The sequence below is a fragment of the Micromys minutus genome (assembly GCF_963924665.1).
Source record: "Micromys minutus genome assembly, chromosome: 9".
Lineage (NCBI taxonomy): Eukaryota > Metazoa > Chordata > Mammalia > Rodentia > Muridae > Micromys > Micromys minutus.
In genome coordinates, this window is record NC_137978.1 from 28,814,022 (window position 1) to 28,834,866 (window position 20,845).

The window sequence follows — 20,845 nt, forward strand, 5'->3', positions numbered from 1 at the left end:
TGCATTTTGGTCTTCCTTTTTCTTGAGTGTCATATGGTCTATGAATTGTATCTTGGATATTTCAAGCTTTTGGGATAATGCCCACTTACCAGTGAGTGCATACCATGTGTGTTCTTTTGTGATTGGGTTACCTCACTCAGGATGATGTTTTTTAGTTTCATCCATTTGCCTAAGAATTTTCTGAAGACATTGTTTTTAATAGCTGAGTCGTAATCCATTGTGTTGTAAATGTATCACATTTTCTATATCCCTGTGTTGAAGGACATCTGGGTTCTTTCCAGCTCCTGGCTATTGATAAGGCTGCTATGAACATAGTGGGGCAGGTGTCCTTGTTGTGTGTTCCTTTTAAAAGAAGGAGATATTACTTAATTACAGTAGTGGAGAACAGATGTTATGTTAAGGTTGATAAATTAATAGTGACTTTACTTATTCACAAGTGGGAGGTACTTATCAATTACTTCTTTTATGACTCAGAAAAGTATACAGTGTATTCATTGGTTTATTGCTTAGCATTTTAATACCTAGAAAAGACAGGATTTATTTTCAAATCTTGAGTGTTACTATACTTTCAGAATATATAATGTTATACCATCAATGTGTAAATGCTCAGGCATTCTTGTTTAGTAAAATATCCATTTAGAAAAGCCTGAATTGATTTACAAATTTGTCTTGAAAACAAATGTGATTTTCTTTGGAAGGTGTGCCCAAAGACTTTGCCTTGGAATGGACTTTTTGAATTTCAAATAATAAATAAATGCAGAATTCCTGCTAACTTTGCTTCTTTCTCACTACCTCCTAGAGCCCAAGTGCTCTATAGAGAAAGATAAACACTCTGCTGGCTGAAATTTAGACCTAAAATAGATTACTTTATATTTGTTCCTCCCCTTATCAATGTTTCTAAAAAATTATGCTTCTCATTTTAAACTATATTTTATTTTAATATAACAATAATTTACATATTCAGTAACACTGTATAGTCGTGAAGAATAAAATACAGGGGAAATTTTCTTCCCTAAGAACACCTTAAAGAAACACTCTTTTTCTAATTGTATCAATATAACAAATATATTATTGTTACTGGTCCTATTTAATTCTGTTGTGCTAGTGATCAATGGAGTTAAAAAGAAAGTCCAGCTTTCACAGTTTCTGCTTCAAAACATATATTCAGTTCTTTTGGAAGGCAATGGTGGTTCTTGTTTCTTCAGTATACAGAAAGCTGAATCCACATACCAACAATTCAAACAAACAAACAAACAAACCAGTCAACCAAATAGAACTATGATGGAGTTGAAACTAGAAAATATAATTAGCTTTTTACCCTTCTGTGACTCATGTGTCTTTTTGTTTACTCTTCATCTGTTTTCATTACCTAACATTGCTCTCTCTTTTTCACCTGTCTAAGTTCTTAGATTTTTACCCACACTTCCATCTTTTTCCAGTGCTTTAACTTTATTAATTAATTTTTGAGATAGTTTCCTCTGTCTAGTCCTGTGACTTGCTCTGTAGACTTGACTGGCCTTAGAGATCCACCTACTTCTGCCTCTAGATTGCTGGGATTACAGTCATGTGCCTTTTTTAAAAAAAATAAGTTTGGATTATAAAAGTATAGTGGAGAAAATCAAATGATAGCTTGATCATTTAAAAAAATACTTATTTAATATATGAGTATTCTGTCTGCATGTACACCTGCATGCCAGAAGAAGGCATTAGAACTCATTGTGGATGGTTGTGAGCCACCAAGAGAATGCTGGGAATTTAACTCAGGGCCTCTGGAAGAGTAAGTACTAAGTGCTTTTAACCACTGAGCCATCTCTCCAGTTCCATTGATCATTTTATAAATAAATATAAAAAAATATTTGTAAAATTTTTTTATTTTTGAGACATGTTTGTTAAGGATTAATAGCCAACAAAAACCTGGTGGGCAATTTTAGTCATGTAAAATTGAAGGAATTTCATGTGGATTCAATTATAAAATGTGGAGAAAGTTAAAAGAACAAACAGTATATCCTAAGACAAAACAGAAAATGAAGCTCTCTCTCTCTCTCTCTCTCTCTCTCTCTCTCTCTCTCACTCACTCACTCACTCACTCACTCACTCACTCACTCACTCACTCACTCACTCACTCAGTCACACAGAGGGGCTGGTGAGATAGCTGGTGTCTTAGGGTTTTATTGCTGTGGAGAGATACCATGACCATGACAACTCTTATAAAGAAAAACATTTAATTATGACTAGCTTACAGGTGTAGTCTATTATTGTAGTGGTGGGAAGCATGGCAGTATTCAGTCAGATTGATGCTGGAGATGCTGAGAGTTCTACATCTTGTTCTATAGGCAGCAGAAAGAGACTATATGTTACTGACCTGGGCTTAAGCATCTGAGACCTCAAAGCTCACTTCCACAGTGACATACTTCTTCCAACAAGGCCTCACCTACTCCAATAAGACCACTTTCCTAATAGTGCCATTTCCCATGGACCAAGAATTCAAATATATAAGTATATGGGGGCTATACATACTCAAACCACCACAACTGGGAAGCCACTTAAAGGTGGAAGAAAAGAACCAACTCCACAAATTGTCTTCTGTCTTCCACACAGACACTGTGGCATGCATGTGCCTACACAAACACATGTACACTGTGGTGGCTAATTTTATTTGCCAACTTGATGCCTATAAAGCAAGCCTCTGTATATACCTTTGATTATCTGCTTTGAGGTCAACCTCTGATAATTTCTTTAGAAGATTATCTTGATTATATCAATTGATCTGAGAAGGTCTAATCAGTAGTACGGTCAGTACCATTTCCTAGGAAGACAGTTCTGAGCTTTATAAGAGTAGAGAAGATGAGCTGAGCACAGGAATGCACCAGTTAATCTATTGCTACTGTTTTGGATAATAGATGTGATCGGACTAGTTCCTCAGGCTCTTGCTGCCTTCCCTTCTTTTTTGTGATAGCCTGGAACTTGGACTTAAGAGTTCTTTCTCCCCTAAATTGTGCTTGTTAGTATTATTTTAATACAGCAGCAGGAAAGAAACTAACACACACACATGCATGCACAATTAAAAAATTAAGAACAAATAGGAGAAAAAGCCCTTACATTAATGAATGATATAAAAAAACGTGCATACTATTGTTGGTTTGATATGTTTGCTCCTGATAGGTTCTTATTGATAGTATTAATGTTGATGCTGAAAGAAGAAAGTATGTGTGTATGTGTGTGTGTTTGTGTGTTTGTGTGCATGCACATATGCACATGTATGTACATGTGTTTTTGCTACAAAAGTCCTGATTTCTGTTAATGGTCATACAACTGTAGTTGATACTATTAGAGGATTTTCCCCCCTCCTATTTAGTCTCCGTTCTTTATCTTTAGCCAATATCACTAGTCATTAATATTTTTAACCTATTACATGTGACATCACAAACCTTAATTTTGAAAAATCAATATCCTTAATCTTTTTTTTTCTCAAGTTGTAAATTTCCAGTAATTCTTAACTGGACATGGTCCACAAAGTACTTTGGGATGCAGAGCCCACTGTATAACAATAACCCAAAGATTTTTTCCCCTTGGTAATCAGGATAAACTCTAGTTAACTCTTCTCCATTACTAGTGGTTTAGTGTTAACTGACATTCTGAATTTCTGACTCAGCAGAAGTATTGTAAAAACATTATACTAGTGAGATCTACAATCTCTGAATTACCATAGTCCAAATTGCCGTAAGCAAAAATGTGATTTTATTGGGCATGGTCAAAGGAACTATTACCACTGTCCCATTCTTACTACATTATGTTTTTGGTATTTTGATAAATATCATATTTTGGTCACTAATGTAAAGTATACACCGTTTTCTTTAAGAAGGAGCCTTCAGTGTTGAGGTCTTATCTTGTAAATTGTATTAACTAAGTGTTTAGAAATCACTTTTTTAAAGCTAACTAAGAACAGGCAATCACATTCATACACGAGCCCATTGCTGCAGTTCCTTTGCTGTGGAAATCTGTTCCTTAGACATACTTATGTGGAAAACATTTATGAAGTGCTTGCTAAAGTTACATATGGTATCATTGAGGTCAGAGATGATAATTCATATTCCAATCTTTTCTATTTAAGATAGATGTTACCCATTGCTAATCAGTTATATGATTCTTGTGTATTGTGGCTTTAATATTAGTCTCCTTGATCTCAGTTAAGCTTTTCTGTACCCATGCCTTCTTTTCTTGGCATGACTTCATTATATTAGTAACCCCAGACAGAAGAAGGAATTAATAACCAATGCCTTGTCACTGTATTAAGAACATTTTCTTCAGGGAGTCAGATGTAGTGAACATTCACCTCAGAAACAAATATTTTCATGTTCAAAAGATCTGTTTCTATACCTGTAATCAGACTTTTTTGCTCAGTTCTTCATATTTATTATTTTCAAATCTTGACAAATTGTCAACATCATATTGTTCATGATTCATCTTCTATTAGAAAAGTATAGTGGAGGAAGTCACAACTTCACTGTAATTCTCAGTCTCCCAGATTAACTGAGCTCATTCTCAGCAAGGCTACAACTGTCAGTAGAAGAAACAAACTTCTAAAAGGCCATACTCAGAACTTTGTACTTTCCTGACCCTAGTTGGATACTAATAACTGGGGTTGCCATTTTCCTCTGTAACTGCATTAGTCAGAAGGAGTTCTTGTACATCAGTGTCCTGTCATTATCTCTACAATAGTTACTCATCTACTCAATCACTTTAGTTGCTTAGTTTTTGTTAAGAAAGCAAAGATTGAACATAGTTAAATTGTATACCTAAGTGCCAAAGATACTGTAATGGAGTATGGGCTAATCACTAGATTAAACTGAGGAGATTTTGTACACACAGTGAAAAGACACCCCCTATTTTATAAGAGAGAGCAAGCACATATGTGGGTTAGATGGTAGATTTAGTGTTAAGTAGAATCTTCTTTGATAGCTTCTTTTATTCTTAACAAAACTCTTCTTTTAAAATCAGGACTGAGATATTAAAGAAGTTTCAAAAAAGTGTTTGTGATAGAAGTAGCAAGTCAAATACTGATTCAGTGAGTGACTTCAAAGTACACGTAAAGTTTTCTAAAGTGTGTGTGTGTGTGTGTGTGTGTGTGTGTGTCTGTCTGTCTGTCTGTCTGCCTGCCGTACAGAGAACAACTTACAACTCTGAGGAATTAGTTCTCTCCTTCTATTAGTATGTTCTTGGGATGAACTCAGGTCTTCAGGTCTGGCAGCAAGAACCCTTATCCACTGAGCCATCTCACCAGCCTAAGACACTTTTGAATTCTCATTTTGACATTTGACTAACATGGCAGTATAAGGCAAAAATCTAATTGTAAATAATATAATAGTAGTAGTTAGGGTAAAAAAGTGAAGATGACAGGGAAAAAAGGGGGCCGTTAGCCACTGTAAGTTTTGTTAAAAGGAGAATTGGCTTTACCAGGTATATCAAAGTGTTAGGAATAACATGCTAGGCAGTGGTGGATGATCTTGGTGTTGTGTAATGAATTAGAGATAATCTTTTCTTTCTGTCAATGTTTCAGTGACTTTGGAGGGGAGACAATGCCAGGACCCATGTTTGATCCATCAAGTCAACCTGCTCCAGCTCCAACTCCCTCTTCTTCAGCGTTTCGACCTGTAATGCCATCCAGGCAGATTGTAGAAAGGCAGCCTCGAATGCTAGACTTCAGAGTTGAATACAGAGACAGAAATGTCGATGTGGTACTTGAAGACAGCTGTACTGTTGGTAAGAATCACCCTCATAAAGCCTTCAAAAGTGAATTCTTTAGGCAAATTCCAAGTTTACATAATTCTTTTCCTTTGAGTTGACTATCAACAAGAAGGGAAAGAAACACATTGTACTAGATACAATATAGGTTATTGTGTTCTTAACTTGAATAAACATTATGATATTAAGGTAAGTTCAAGAATAATTTTTGATGCTTTAACTTCTTTCATTGTTGTTATTTTTTGTGTGTTTTTGCCAATACAAAATATTTACTCTAAGGTACTGCACATATTTGACAAGCACTTCATCACTGAGCTATCTATATTCACAGCTCTATATACTATCTTAGGATTGTTGTAAACTAAATACTTAGGGGCTTCAAAAAAGACCAGAATTTAGTTTGAGTTCACTCTATACCAACTCTGCAACCGAAGCGTTCTTCATACTATTTCATACTGTTGTGTCTATTTTGTGCATGAGTAATTTTACTAAAAACATTAAAATTAATTTTCTCATATTTCTGCTGAGAAGATTAAGGCGCTTAATCACAGATTGGTGACACCTTCTATCTGCTTGGAGGATAGAATTGGTACTGTATTTCCTAGAGGGGATGAGTACCATGACCTTACATGACAGAAGGCTAGAAGGGCAAAAGGGATGGACTTTCTTTGTTAAGCTCTTTAATCATAATCTCGTTCACAGAAGTGGTACTCTTGTTGCCTAAATTGCCCATTAAAAGCTCTGCTTTTTTGATACTGTCTTTTAAATGAAGATTTTTTATTTTTGTGAGAATTTCATACATGAGTAGTTTGCTTATGTCAATTTTTTACCCTATTCAACTTCTTTCATGTTCTCTCTGTTCTCTTTAGTTCATGACCTCTATTTCTTTAATTATTGTTACATTCACCTATTATAATTCATCCAAAATGTATTATAGGGCAAACACTACTACATGATAGGCCTTACTTATACATTTCTTCATAGTCTGCTGATACTTGCTCTGGATTACACTTACTCTCTCACAGTGAAGTGGATGTCAGTGGGAACTTGTGTTGTGAACCTGCTCCTTACTTTTGGTATAAATATGGAAGGCATGCTAGTAGATAATTCTTGGGACTTGGTAGAATGTTGTTCGTTTGCTGTGTTTGATTTCCTAAATTACTTGTGCCACTTATTGTTTGGATCTCTTCTGTTTTCATCTTCTTTATTTCAGTTCAGGAATTGATATCTTTGATGTGTAAGTAAAATGATTTCTCTATATAATTTACACGTGTTCATTTATATTTTCTATAATGAGACTGCTACACTTTTTCCAACACACAAATCCCTAGTGTGTTATTCCCTGTCTCTCACATTGCATTTGCTTTACTTTTGTGGAAACCTTCTAGGCTTCAAGATCTTGTATATATTTTTCTTCTCTGACACAGTTCTTAATCTCCATGGATGTAGTAATTTGAATACTTTAAAAATGAATCGTAAATATCAATTCTTTAAGATTTCTTTACGAATGTTTACTTTTCAATCTTCGAAGACCAGGTCTTATTTTAAAATTCTTTCTCCAGTCATAGTATTTGATACAGTCATATCTATTGAGGGAATGAGTGGCTGCAAGGAAAGAAGGTAGGGGTATATGTTTATATAGATTAGCTACCCATAAGAGGACATTTCAACACAGACATTTAAGTTTTGTGACTTGCAATATAATTGTTATAGACTGTCATACTGTTTTCAGGAACTGAATAAATGTTAGTTTCTTTGTAGAAAAATGATGCCCAATAAGACAATGCTTTTGTTGTTGTTCTGTTTTTGTTGTTTTTATTACCTGGTATAGGGAACATGATGTAAAACTAAGGCTAAATTCAGTCAAGAGAGTTATACCAGAGTGACACCTAGTGGTAGCTGCTTAGGCTGGCTAATTTTTTTTTTCCAGTTTCATACCTAAAACCTTCTGAGTTTTATTTGCTAATTTTGAATAATTTAAAGTCATTTTAAAGGCCTTGTCCTTTTATAAAGTGCTTTCTGTATAAGATAGTGTGATATTCTGAGGGTTGGGATTTTTATGTCTTAGTGAGTGACCAGGATCTAGCAATGGATTTATGCTAGTGAGTTTTTACAGTCATTGCTGTGAACAAACTTGAGTTTCTAGATCCATTTAACACAGACTTAGTTTCATTTCTGGAATGTATTAGAAAAAATAGCTCTGTCATTAAGTTGAGCCAGTTGTTTCTCCTGTCCAACTGCTTTTAATCTACCTTTAAAAAACTATGTTTATTGTACTGAATATAATTTTAATTTAAAAGAATTAATTTGAAAAATATAAACATTTAAAGCGTGTACTGCATGCAATTTCACCCTGAAGAAGTTTAAGTTTTTTATATAGATTAGCTACTCATAATAATCAGTTTTATCCAGAATCTCTGAACTTCATTTTTGATTTGACCCTGTGAATCAGATTAGCTGTATGACCTAACCACTCCAGAGCCTCAGCTATATCTTATGAGGTGAAGTTTTTGGGAGGAGGATGTTGTTACCAGTAATTACAAAAATGGAAAGCATGATTATCTTATTTGTTTTGCAAAGTTATTGTGAGGGTAAAATTACTGGAGAGTATATAGCGTTTGTTGTTATAGATTTTACTTTTGAAGAGTGCAGGTAGTAAACATTGTTTATTACTATTAGGTTATTTGTACACAAATTGTTAACTTTTTGTCAGGTGTTATGAGCCACCAAAGTATAGAGTAATTTTTAATCCTGAGTTATCAGCACAAAGAATATAAATTGAACTGTGATCTTAGTATGATTAGTGTTTTATTTACATAATTGAAATATATCTTTAATTTAGTTTTGTGCTCTTGGCTAACATTTTTTATACATACGTATATCTATCTATCTATCTATCTATCTATCTATCTATCTATCTATCTATCTATCTGTGCATGGAGTATAATGTGATCTTTCTGTTCATATATACATTGTAGAATGAACAAATCAGGTTAATTAACATTTATCTCATATACTCATAGTTGATTTGTGATAAGAAAATTCACTCTTAAAAGCTGTTTTGTAATGTGGAATACATTTTTAACAATATTCACCAAAGCATGCAATAGATTTTTTTGGAATTATTCTTCCCCCCTGATTGAATCTTTGTTCCTCTGGCTGACACTTTCCCTTTCATTGCCAGCTTCTTCCTTAACTTTTCTCTTAGACTCCAGTAGTCATTCTACTGTCCATCTCTAGGTTTTCTTTCTTGGATTTCACATGTAGCCTGGTTATGCAAAATCGTCATTTTGTGTCTGGCTTACTTCATTAGCAAAATGTCTTCTATATTCATTCTTACTGCAGAATGACAGAATTTTGTTCTTGTTTAAGAACGAGCAGTGTTACATTGTATACATACATTTACCTCATGAAACAATCAATACTCATTCATCTGTTGATTGGCATTTAGGTTATTTTCATTTCTTGGCTAAAGTGAGCATGGCTGTATAGACTTTTATCAGTAGACTGATTGCAACTTCTTTGGGTATTTTCTCAAATAAAATATTTCTTTACCTAGATTTCTATTTTAAAATACTGTGTTTATTTTAAATAGGGGAAAATATGAAGAAATAAGTGTCTTCCTCTTTCTTCATTCTGGCTTTCCACTATGATCAGTTTGATTGTTGTTTTGTTAAAAATCTTTATATTTTACTTTAATATTGTCCTTTCAGCTTTATCTGTCATGTCAGCATTTGTTATCTTTCAAGCAAGACAATAATCAGAAGAATGGGGATTTTCCTAATATCTTCATTTTCTTCTGTTTTTTCAAGCATCTTTCTTTTTCTTTCTTTCTTAAAAAAATTGTTTTTGAGACAGTGTTTTTTTTGTGTAGCATTGGCTGTCTTAAAACCTGTTCTGTAGATCAGGCTGCCTTCCATCTCACAGAGATCTGCCTCCCTCTTGGAATGCTGGGCCTGAAGCCTTTTCTTAGTTAATTTTTGTCTTGTTTTCTTCCACAATTATTTTTTCTATTGAAGGAGGAAATGCACATAGTAATGACTATAATAGTAATATAATGGTAAAATATAATAACAGTATAATAGTAATTTTCTTTTCCCAGAGTCTGATATTTAGCAGTTAATAAATTAGGAGATCCACACTTAACAATTACTGAGTTAGTTATAAAATTCTTTCATGTAATAAGACAAGCCATTCATCACAGATGTTTGTTGACCAGTTTATATGTAAAAGTGCTCTACCTTATAAAGATGTGTGCAAATTAGGAAGTCCTTGTGGAGATGGCTTTCATGACTTGTGGCTAAATACTTTTATTTGTAGGTATTTACTAATGGGATGAAAACATGCACATACAAAAACTTGAAGATAGAAACTCATAGTATCTATTTGTAAGTGTCCCAAAATAGAAACACTTCAACTATCTTTCTAACAGATAGACAGCTATGGTCTAGCTGTACAAGGAGAAATCAAGAAGAACATTCTAATGATGCAGGTAGAATGAAGATGAATCTCACATTATAATAAGAGAAAGGAGCTGTGCACTGAAAGTGATTTATATAATCACACTTTTAGTTTTATATAACGGAGCACATTTTGAAATGAAGCTGACTTTGTAAAAATGCAAAGGCTAGTGCTAAGGAATATAGTATTCACTCATCCAGTCAGTACTTTGTATTATGATAAGGCACCTGTAGTTTATACATTACTGTTGTACCATCAGTTTCAGGGAACCAGAGAAGCCTATCTATTACATTCTATTTTGAGAACCACATTCTGGATACTTCTGAGGAAAGCCTGCCCAAATGAACTTCTATACTTTTAAAGATAAACTACTATAAACTACTATATCCAGACAGTTAGAGATAGTAAACTAGAAAATTCATATTTAAAAAACAAGGCTTATGAAGATGCCTAACAGTGTAAATGAAAGCAAGACATTAATAAGGATAATAATTCAAAATACTGAAAATTAACTAAGGGAAAAATTATGCACCAGATCTACCATTAAAATTTTACTCAGGAGTCAGGATAGCTGGCTAGGTGAAGATTCAACTTGAGTGAATCTCCAGCACCCATGTCAAAAAGCTGAGCATAGTTGCATGTGCCTGTAACCCTGGCATTTGGAAATGGAGACAGGCAGATCTTGAGAGCACTCTGCCTGCTTTTCTAGCTGAAACAGTGAGTTTCTGGTTCAGTAAGAACTGATTTTAGTGCAGTAAGTCAGAGAATAATAGTGGAGTACCACTGATGTCTTCTCTGGCTTCATCATGGGAATGTGCAGTTGTGTGTTCATGAATTTCATACTGAACAGAACTGTTAAGACATTATGAAGTAAAGAAAATACTATGTATAAGAGAAGAAGCTAATAAACTAGAAAACCTATAAATCATAGAGAAATAGAGAAAACAGTTTTTTGAGGTTAATAAAAATCAGTAATCTTGCTAGAATGAACAAAGAAGAATAGTGAAAAAATATAGATTACTCATGTTGGAAAGGAAAGATAGCTGAAGATATAACACTCGACTATAAGATTTGTGTGTAAGTATGGATTTACTATATTCCTATGTAAATATTTTTAATGTGGATATCATATCTATAAATTGAAATGAAAATTCATACCTTCCTACTAATAAAACCTCAAGTGTAGATGACTTCATGAGTGAATCTGCCTAACATTTAAGAATACTATTGGGCCTGGAGAGATGGCTCAGTGGTTAAGAACTCTGTACTGTACTTCCAGAGGTCCTGAGTTCAATTCCCAGCAACCACATGGTGGCTCACAATCATCTGTAATAGGATCTGATGCCTTCTTCTGGTGTGTCTGAAGACAGCTATAATGTACTTATATATAATAAATAAATAAATAAATAAATAAATAAATAAAACAAATAAGTAAATCTTAGAAACAAAGAATACTATCAATCCTTCACAAATAGAGAAAGATGAAATATTTTTTATAGTTATTTCATGAGACCAATATTGTCTTGATAGTTAGACCAGAAAAATACTCCCCCCCCCCCCCTTTATTTTGTTTGTGAGTGTGTGAGGCAGGGTTTATTCTAGCAGCTGCCCTGGCTGTCCTGGAACTCACTCTATAGACCAGGCTGGCCTCAAACTCAGAGATCCACCTGCCTCTGCCTCTCAAGTGCTGGGATTAAAGGCGTGCACCAACACAGCCTAGAAGAAAACATTTCTTAAAACAAGGTGAAAGGAGAACACTGACTTGATGAAACTAGCCTTTAACTTGTACATGCAGGCTTTGGTATGTTTGTCCTCGCCATATACACACTAAACTTTTAAAAGTTGTGATTTAAATTATTTTATTTTAGGTTTGAAAAAATGTCAGGACATATGTTATTGTTATATAATCAAGGAAAAAATATTCAGTAAAAAGGAATGAAATCCTGTCATCTGGGGCTAAGTGTATGCAAATACAGGGCATTATATTAACTAAAATGCAGAAAGATAAAAATAACGTATTTTCCAACCAACACCTATCTCACAGGAAGAGGGAGAATAGTGAGAACTTAACAGATTTGTGTAGAGACTAAGAAAAGCAAGGGAGAGGAGAAAAGTGGGTATACTGGCTTTATTTTCTGTTCTGCTATGCATGTGGAACAAAAGCGTCTAGTTTCATTTTTGGTCTTATCCAGGCTTTCTGCAAATAATAATGGGGACTTTAAGACCCCACACACCCCATCCTACTAAGAACTTCTTTTAAGTCAGGAAGCCTGCATGTTTTCAAGAAGTGTCTGGTGGAGATAATTTTCAAGACAAAAGTACTAGGCAGCTTTGCAGATGTATATGCCCAGACAGGTACAGCTGTGTAAATAGCACCTTTATCCTTGAGAGAAAAACCATGCTTATATGTGGTCAGGTTACAAATATTACTTACTTTTCTACTGTTTCCACAAACAGAATATTTGTCAGTAGTGACATTTTTGGAAGTTAAGATTGATTTGTACTTATATATACAAAGGCAGTTTTGAACCAGAATTGTCCACTACTCCCCAGCCCCCAATGACTAGTCACTACTTAGAATGTACAATAACTTAAAATTTTATTCCTTTTTGGTGTGTGTGTGTGTGTGTGTGTGTGTGTGTGTGATGTGTGTAATAGTCATATGGTGTCTTTAGAGAGATGCATCTCTCCTTTTACCATATTGATACCAGGTATCAAGTTTAGTTCTTCAGTCTTGACAGAATATACCATTACTAATAGAGCTATCTTACTGGCCCAGTCTTTTCTCAATGAAAGTAAAAAGAATTCCTCATGGCCATGAAGGATTCTGTTGTGTTGTTGTTGATTTAAGCAGCCGTGTGTAATATAAAAAAATGTATTTATTTTATTTTGTCCTCATGGGTTTGTTTTCTTGGTTTTAACATTCAGTCTTTTGTATTTATTTAATATAAAAATGTGATTATGTGTTATTTTAAAATTACAGATTAACAGCAAGTCATCATAGGCAGATGGATAGAATTAAGACAGATTTGCATATTCTGAATGATCTGCTTAAAGCAATTGAGTGACTGAAACCTATCCATACATTTGTAGGAAATCTTGATTTCTATAAAAGAATTTGTGAATCAATGAGAAAACTGAACTTTCTTGGTGTGTCTCCTCAGTCTTTTGTCCTTTAATTTAATTTAATTTAATTTAATTTAATTTAATTTTAGCCTTTCCTTTTTTTCTTTTTTGGTTTTCACTAAATGATGTCCTTGACTGTTTTGATTTGAATGTCCTGTGCAACCCAGCTGTGCTTTAGACTGGTTTCAGGTACACATAATGCTGCATTTAAGTTTTTTGTCTGCCTGATAAGGTCTTTAGCTATTTCACTACTTTCCCCTTCTTCCTCTTCTGGAATCTGTGATGTTTCAACACAGTTTATTTTGTCTTCTAGATCATATATTGTCTTTAGTTTTTTCAGTTATTTTAAAGAATGACATCTTGTTTCGTCCTTCCATCCCATGGGTAGATTGAGGTAGGCAGAGCTGTCTTCTATTTTATAGATGTTGAAGGAACAACACACAAGTGACCATTTCTTCCAAGCAAACTGTTAATCTTAATTTTCATTGCAAAATGTGTTTCCCTTATACTGAGGTACCTTACATTTTGTAATGTATGTACTACTCCTATCATATGCCGAGCACATGGTAGGTATTTGGTGGTTGTAAGGGGCTTGAAAATTAAAATGTTTACATAAGGTTTGCTTCAGGCTATGAGGTCCTCAGCTATTAGGATGTCCACATGAGATTTGCCATTTGAATAAACTCTTTTTTGCTGAGATGTTCCTTACAATACCTTGATATTATAAAGATTAAGGTGGTCTCATGTAAACAGACATCTCACCAAGGGAAATGGGATGGACAGGAAATGCTGCAGGCTTCCACTGGGGAATCCTCTCTGGGTGAGGGTTCTTAAGGGGGGAGTTTGAGAGCTTAAGACCAGTGTCTGCTATGGATTACTTCAGCTGTGGCAGGCCCAGAAGATGACTCTGTTGGAAGTTCCAGAAGGTCCTTGAAAACTTTGGCCAGCAGCTAGTGCTGACATACAGGAACGTATGGATTCGGCAATGGTCTGGGAAACTGAGCCAGAGCCACACAGTGGCCAATCTCAAAATCCCCTTGCTGGTGGAAATCAGCAGAGGATTGAGATGCTGTGTTGGGGGCAAGGCAGTGCCATCTTTTGTATTATTCAGGCTACCAGGGTTTATAGTTTAGGGCTGGTTTATTAACTTAGAAGAACCTGCCTTAGGCTTGGCTTGTATTTTGCAAACATTACATCATTTTAAAAAATTTATTGGTTATTCCACTCATCCACATTTCAAATGCTATCTCCTTTTCCAGCCTCCTCATCTGAAAATCCCCTATCTCATCCCCCTTCTCCTGTCTCCACGAGGGTGCTCACCCACCCCCACTCCACTGCCCTAGCATTCCTCTACACTGGGGCATTCAGCCATCACAGGACCCCCCCCCCCCATTGATGCTAGACAAGGCCATCCTCTGCTACACATGTAGGTGGAGCCTATGGGTTCTTCCCTTGGGGTTACAAACCCCTTCATCTTCTTCAGTCCTTCTCCCAACTCCTCCACTAGGGTCCCCACGATCAGTCTGATAGTTTGAATCATCCATATCTGAATTGGAAAGGCACTGACAGACTCTCTGAGCCACACTGTATAGCTTCACTTAGGTTCCTTACTTTGTTTTCTTTTCAGATTTCTTTTTTTCCCCCTTACAACTTTATTTTTTAAAAGAGATACATGTACAAATTTTAAAAAGCATTTTGGCATAAAACTATATGAATATATCTTTGTCAGTACTTGATATTTTTTAAAGGTTTGATAGTATGCATTGAAATCTTAGTAGTTACCATAAGCATAAAGTACATGTAAAGCAAAACATAATAGATTTCTTAACCACTGATATCTTTTTCTTTTTAGAAAGTCATGCTTTTATAAAAGAGAAGCTCATGATTAGCTATTTAATAAATTGTCAAGTATTCTTTGTCATTTTGTAGCTCAAGTTTTAAATGGAGCAGCTTTTTGTTTGATAAGAAAAATTTAAATTTGGAGTACTTAATTTTTAAGCAATTACTCATCAGTCAAATGTCATTGAGTCTATTAATGTTCTGATGTAGTTGATTATTGTTCTTGCGGTGACAGTAACATTTGCCCTCTTATTTGTACAGGAGAGATTAAACAGATTCTGGAAAATGAACTTCAGATACCTGTGCCTAAAATGCTGTTAAAAGGCTGGAAGACTGGAGATGTGGAAGACAGTGTAAGTTTCTTAATTGACTAGAAACAAAAGAAAATTAAGTTATATGATTAACTGATACCTAAACGTTTTTTAGCTTTGTGTATTTGCTTGTTTTATGAGACAGGGTCTCATGGTACACAGACTCACTTGAACTTCTTTGTAGCTAAGGATGGTCTTGAGTTCCTGATCCCTCTGTTTTTATTTTCCCTGCCCCCAAATGCTGGGATTTGGCAAGTGCCACTAAGTTTATCCTGAAAAATTACTTTGGGATAATTTACATATGTCAGAAGTAAATTTGGTAGTAGTAATTTAGTTTAATTCCCAAATAATATTTTTAAGTTAAATAATTTTGTATAAGCCAGCAGTGGTTTTAAATGAATTTAGGTATGCAAATTAAAAACACTACGTGGCATGTTTTTTCTATTTCTAAGTTTTTGTTTTTTTTTTTTTTAAAAGAAGGTTGGTACCTTTTTGAGAGCATTTCCCTTTTTCTCAAACCTCTTAGGGTATCAGTGAGTGCCCTGGAATAATAATTTACTGACCAATTACTTACTGGCCTGAAAGAAGTCACATACACTGGGTACATTTATGCCAAGTATTGCATATGGAACAAAGATAATAGGAAACTTTTAAAACTTGGAAAATTTAAATGGTAAGAATATTTCTTCATTTCCTTGGTTAGTGGCAGGTGCATGACTTTATATCCTGAGAATTTACAGAAGGCACCATAGTTTTCAGTAATAGTGGCTATTGTTATTGACCCCTTAAACTCAGCCTCATATCTAAAATATTTTATTTTATTTTTTTCTTAAGAGAGAGCAGGAATAGAAAGATAGAAATGAGTTAGTGCTGAAGTTTTGTTATATTTAAGGTATAAATGATTATGAATCTTCTTATACAATTACTGAGTCTATATTTCTATGCCAGGAATAAATAAAATTTTTTGGTTTATTATTTTGTAAATGATTTGTGGTAAGTTGTGCTTATGAATTACGTGTGTGTGTATATATATATATATATATATATATATATATATATTTTTTTTTTTTTGTTATACTTAGTTGGTTTTATGTTTCATTGAGATACTTTATTGAATTTTAGGTTCTAGGCAAGAACTTTAGCTGTATCAGAGTCAGCAAGACTCTTCTGTATAGTCCGGGAGTAAATATTTAAGCTTACCTAACCTCTGTTAAAATTATTCTGCTCTATTCCTGAAGAGTGAGAACACCTTTGACAATTTGTGACAAGCAAACATAACTCTTTTCAGTCTAACTTTACTTGTGGATACAGAATTTTAATGTTATAAAATTTTATGTTATGAAATATTCCTTGATTCCTCCACAGTCACAAAGCTATTTTAACTTTCACACAAAAGATAACTCTCATACAGAAACAGCTTGATTTGTCCTGTGTCCTTAGTTTGTTGCTTCTTGGTGCTATGTAGCCCTCAGGTTGAAATCAAGGGATGAGTACATATCAGGGGCAGCTTAGGAAGCTACTTATTAACTGATCTTCACCCTAGCTTTTGTCTATTCTGATAAGCAGGGTTTTCAAAGGTGTGAATGAGTAATTCAACAACCTTGATAGAAATAAACAGCAAGAATGAAATAATTTGCATTTTTTTTTAATTGAGAAACCGGTGGTAATCTAATAATATTACATCCATTTTCAGTAGATTGCTAATAAAAAGGTGGTCATTTTGAAAATGTTTTTAAGTATTTTTTTTTTTAATTGTGCAGTCTTTTGGTTACAGTACTTCTAGTTAGTTACTTTTCTTTTTTTTTTTTTTTATAGTATTTCTTTGATTCTCATGCCATCAATTTTTTGGTTGCTTCCAAATTTATATATTCATTCCATTCCTCAGTAAATTTACATGTCTAAGCTGACAATTAACTCTTGTATTTGCATAACTTCTTTTTTTCTCCTTCCTCCTTTCCCTTTTCTCTCTTCTTATCTCTGCTTTTTGGTTATTTGAGACAAGATTTCATGTAGCCTAGGCTAATCTTAGACTCTCTGAGTAGCTAAAGATATCTTTAAGTTCCATATCTTCCTGTCTTCACTTCTGTTCTGTAGAGTCTAGAGAATATTTTACAAAAGCTCTATTTTCAGTTTTGCATGAGTATTAGAACTTGTAGCAAGCCAAAGTAAAAGAAAAAGTGACAAATGATAGATACATAGACAGTAAGGTGTCATCAGATTGGGTACTCCTAACATCCAACAGAGATCAACTTGGGGAATCTCCTTTAAGGCAGCCAGCTGGAGTTCTCCATCCAAGCAAGAGGACAAATAGCAGCTGTCAGAGATACATCATCAAATTGTGTGCTTGCAACATCCAGCCAAAATTGACCAGAAGGTTTAGGGCAATTATTTGGAGTTAGCTCATAGTTGAGCTTTTTCAACGTGGCTGAGCTTACTTAGCTGAACTTCCTGCTTTTCTTTTTCACAGTAGCCATTTTCATGCATGGATGAAATAGTAACAACTGCTGGACAGGTTTGACCTCCTCGATATTTTCAAGGACAAATGCTTGTACCTTTTAGTTTGTTTTGCTATTATCTTCTACCTAACACCTACGTGTTTTGAGGGTGGGGATGCAGCCTATTTCCGGACCTTGCAAGAGATTTTGAGATATTCCTGCTTGATTTGAACCTCTCTTTCCAAGCCAGCTTCTCAGATGAACTCAAACAACATGGTAGTTTCCCCTTCCCAGGTGCTGGGATTATGGATGTGCAATCACCATAATCAACTGCATTCTCACATATTTTAATGGCATCTTAGACAGACATGCTTTAAAGAGAACTCGTCACTCTCTCCTGTGTTGTTTTTTGTTTTTGTTTGTTTGTTTTACTAGTTTTCTTCAATAAAGTCAGCTTTGTGTAGCCATTGGTAAAACAAAAAATAATGGTTATGAGTCTTTTTCTTTATCTCACAACACTTCACAAAATATCACAAAGTATACTTTGGTAAATTCTATTGGTTATGTTTCTAAAATATTACTTAACCAAGGATACTTTACAGTAATTTTATTGTAACTGCCTAGTCAAGACTGTTAGTATCTCTATCCAGACTAATGTAATATCACACCATTGTTTTCTTAGTTTCTTTGTATTGCAAGTTCTAGTTCACTCCCTGCTTAGCAGCCAGAATGATTTTTTAAAAACATGAATTGAGTAATTTCTCTTTTGTTGAAATACAGCTTTTATATCTTTCTCAACCCATTGAGATTTTTCTACCCTCAGCTTCTATGTCATGGCTTATTTAAAAATCTTTTTATTAGAATTTTACTAGGATTGAACTTTTAGATAATCCATCACAGATACTGTTCAATTCTTTGGAACCATTATTCTAAATCTTTACATTAATGGCTCTTTCTATCTTTTGAGTTTTAGCTTTATACTACCTGTGCAACAGACATTTCTCTTGTCCCATAATTTCCCACCATATCAGTGTAAGAAGAAGAGGGGTCATATTCATTTCTGTCACCAGTGTATATAGAATTCTTGGTATATTGGTATCAAATAAAGTTTCATGGATGAATGCATGAATAAATAACCTAAATGGGCCCATTTTATTTAATCATGCCATATATGTTTTGATGGAGAATCATTGGGTAATAGATGGACAAAAGTAGAATAATGACTTGATCAAAGTGCTAAGAATATTTTTCTAGTCCACAAAGTAATAAAAAGATAAAAGGCAAAGTTAGATTTCCTGTGAATATGTGTATGCACTTTGTTTGCATACTAATATTACTGAGAGAACACACCAGTTTAAAAATGTGTTCCATATTTAACATAAAATTTCAGATTTTTATGTGTTATGGTAGGTCATGTGTGTGGTAGGTATGATCTTACAGGTAATTGTGTATTGTGTTTGTTTTCAAACCATGCACCATAAACCATTAATAAGTTGTGAAGTTAATTGAATGGGTAATAGACAATATAAAGAAAAAGAAGAAGAAAAAGAAGTGGAATACAACAGAAATGTCATTCTAATGTAAATAATTAGGGTATTTATTTTTATTTAAGACTGCACTTAGTAAGATGGGCCCTCTCATGGAGCAGTTAAAAGTTCTTCCTGTGGCCTGCTTGGGTAAGATCACCTTTCTCCAGGTGTCTTTTTCTCCATCTGCAGATTAAGGAATCCTTACTTAAGGATTCCTTAAGCACCCCTTGCTTTTTAACACTGACAACCTTGATATTTTTATTTGTTTTGATTCCTGCTAGGATTGACTTTGCTGCCCTTTAAGCCAATCATTGTTAGGAGTTTGAGATTTTTCAAGTCACTCCTCTCCCGAATCTTCATAGACTGTACATTCTATCCCCGTCTTATCTTTCCTTCCTCTACAGTGCTATAAGCCTTTTTGTTATGTGCCATGGAACTAATCCATCATTGCAAAATTACTTTTATTAAACTCTTTCCTGTATATTTCCTTTTCTGTCTTCTAAGTGAAAGCCATCTTCCTCAAGGAGTTGGTTCCTTTGTAGTCTTCTTAGTGTTAGCTTTATTTTGGAAGTCCTCATACAATTGGAATAAATAGCAAAATACATGTCTTAATTTTTAGTTCTAGATCATTATCTGTCTTTTCTATCAGAATTTCTTCAGCTTTGAATTTATGTCAAAAGGTTATATCTTTTTGATAACTTAATGAAGTTATCATCCCTTGCTTCTTTGTGATTGTTAATTTCTGGCTTGTAATTACTCTTTGACTTAATTCTTATTAATTTAATTCTAAATTCTAGCAAGACTTAGACAAGTTTATAAACAGATTTATTTTATCTTTTGCTTATGTTTATGCACTTGTGGGTATAGCTGCCTCCAAAGGCCAAAAGAGGGTGTTGGATCCCAGGACATGGAATTACAGATGGTTAGAAGCCGTTTGGTCAAGGTACTGGGAACCCAACTCTGGCTCTTTGCAAGAGCAGCAAGTAACTTTAACTGCTGAACAGTCTCAACCCCTCTTACTGATTTCAGTGTCTTTTGGAAACTCTTCCTACACTGGGCGCCTAGTTCCTTGGACTTTCTCCTCACAAAAATCCTTCACTACATTTTGCTTAACTCGTCTTTGCAGGCTTTTAATATTTTATTAACAATGGCAGAAGCTTTCATCTTAATTTCAAGTTTCTATTTTTATGAATAGTTTTCACATTTTAATTCATTTCTTTTAATATTCTAGCTTTAACAATTTTCCAACTCATACCTTTAATTCATTATTTTTGCCTTTTTTTTTAAACTTAAAAGTCACATTTTTTTATTTGTCTGATTGTCTGAAGTGCTCTTTCTCTATGTAATTTTGTTTGGTGCCTTGCTACCTTCAAGCCTTCGCTCCGTGAGCAGTCTCTGATTA

General features: G+C 34.3%; 1 protein-coding gene across 1 annotated transcript in view; it reads left to right on the forward strand.

Annotated features, from left to right (window-relative positions):
• Window positions 1-20,845, forward strand: part of FAF1 (Fas associated factor 1) — a 265,810-nt gene that overhangs the window by 49,118 nt on the left and 195,847 nt on the right. The window contains exons 4-5 of the mRNA XM_080921695.1: window positions 5,558-5,760; window positions 15,430-15,521. Of these exons, the coding sequence (XP_080777821.1) occupies window positions 5,558-5,760; window positions 15,430-15,521 (295 nt within the window). The remainder of the gene's footprint in view (window positions 1-5,557; window positions 5,761-15,429; window positions 15,522-20,845) is intronic.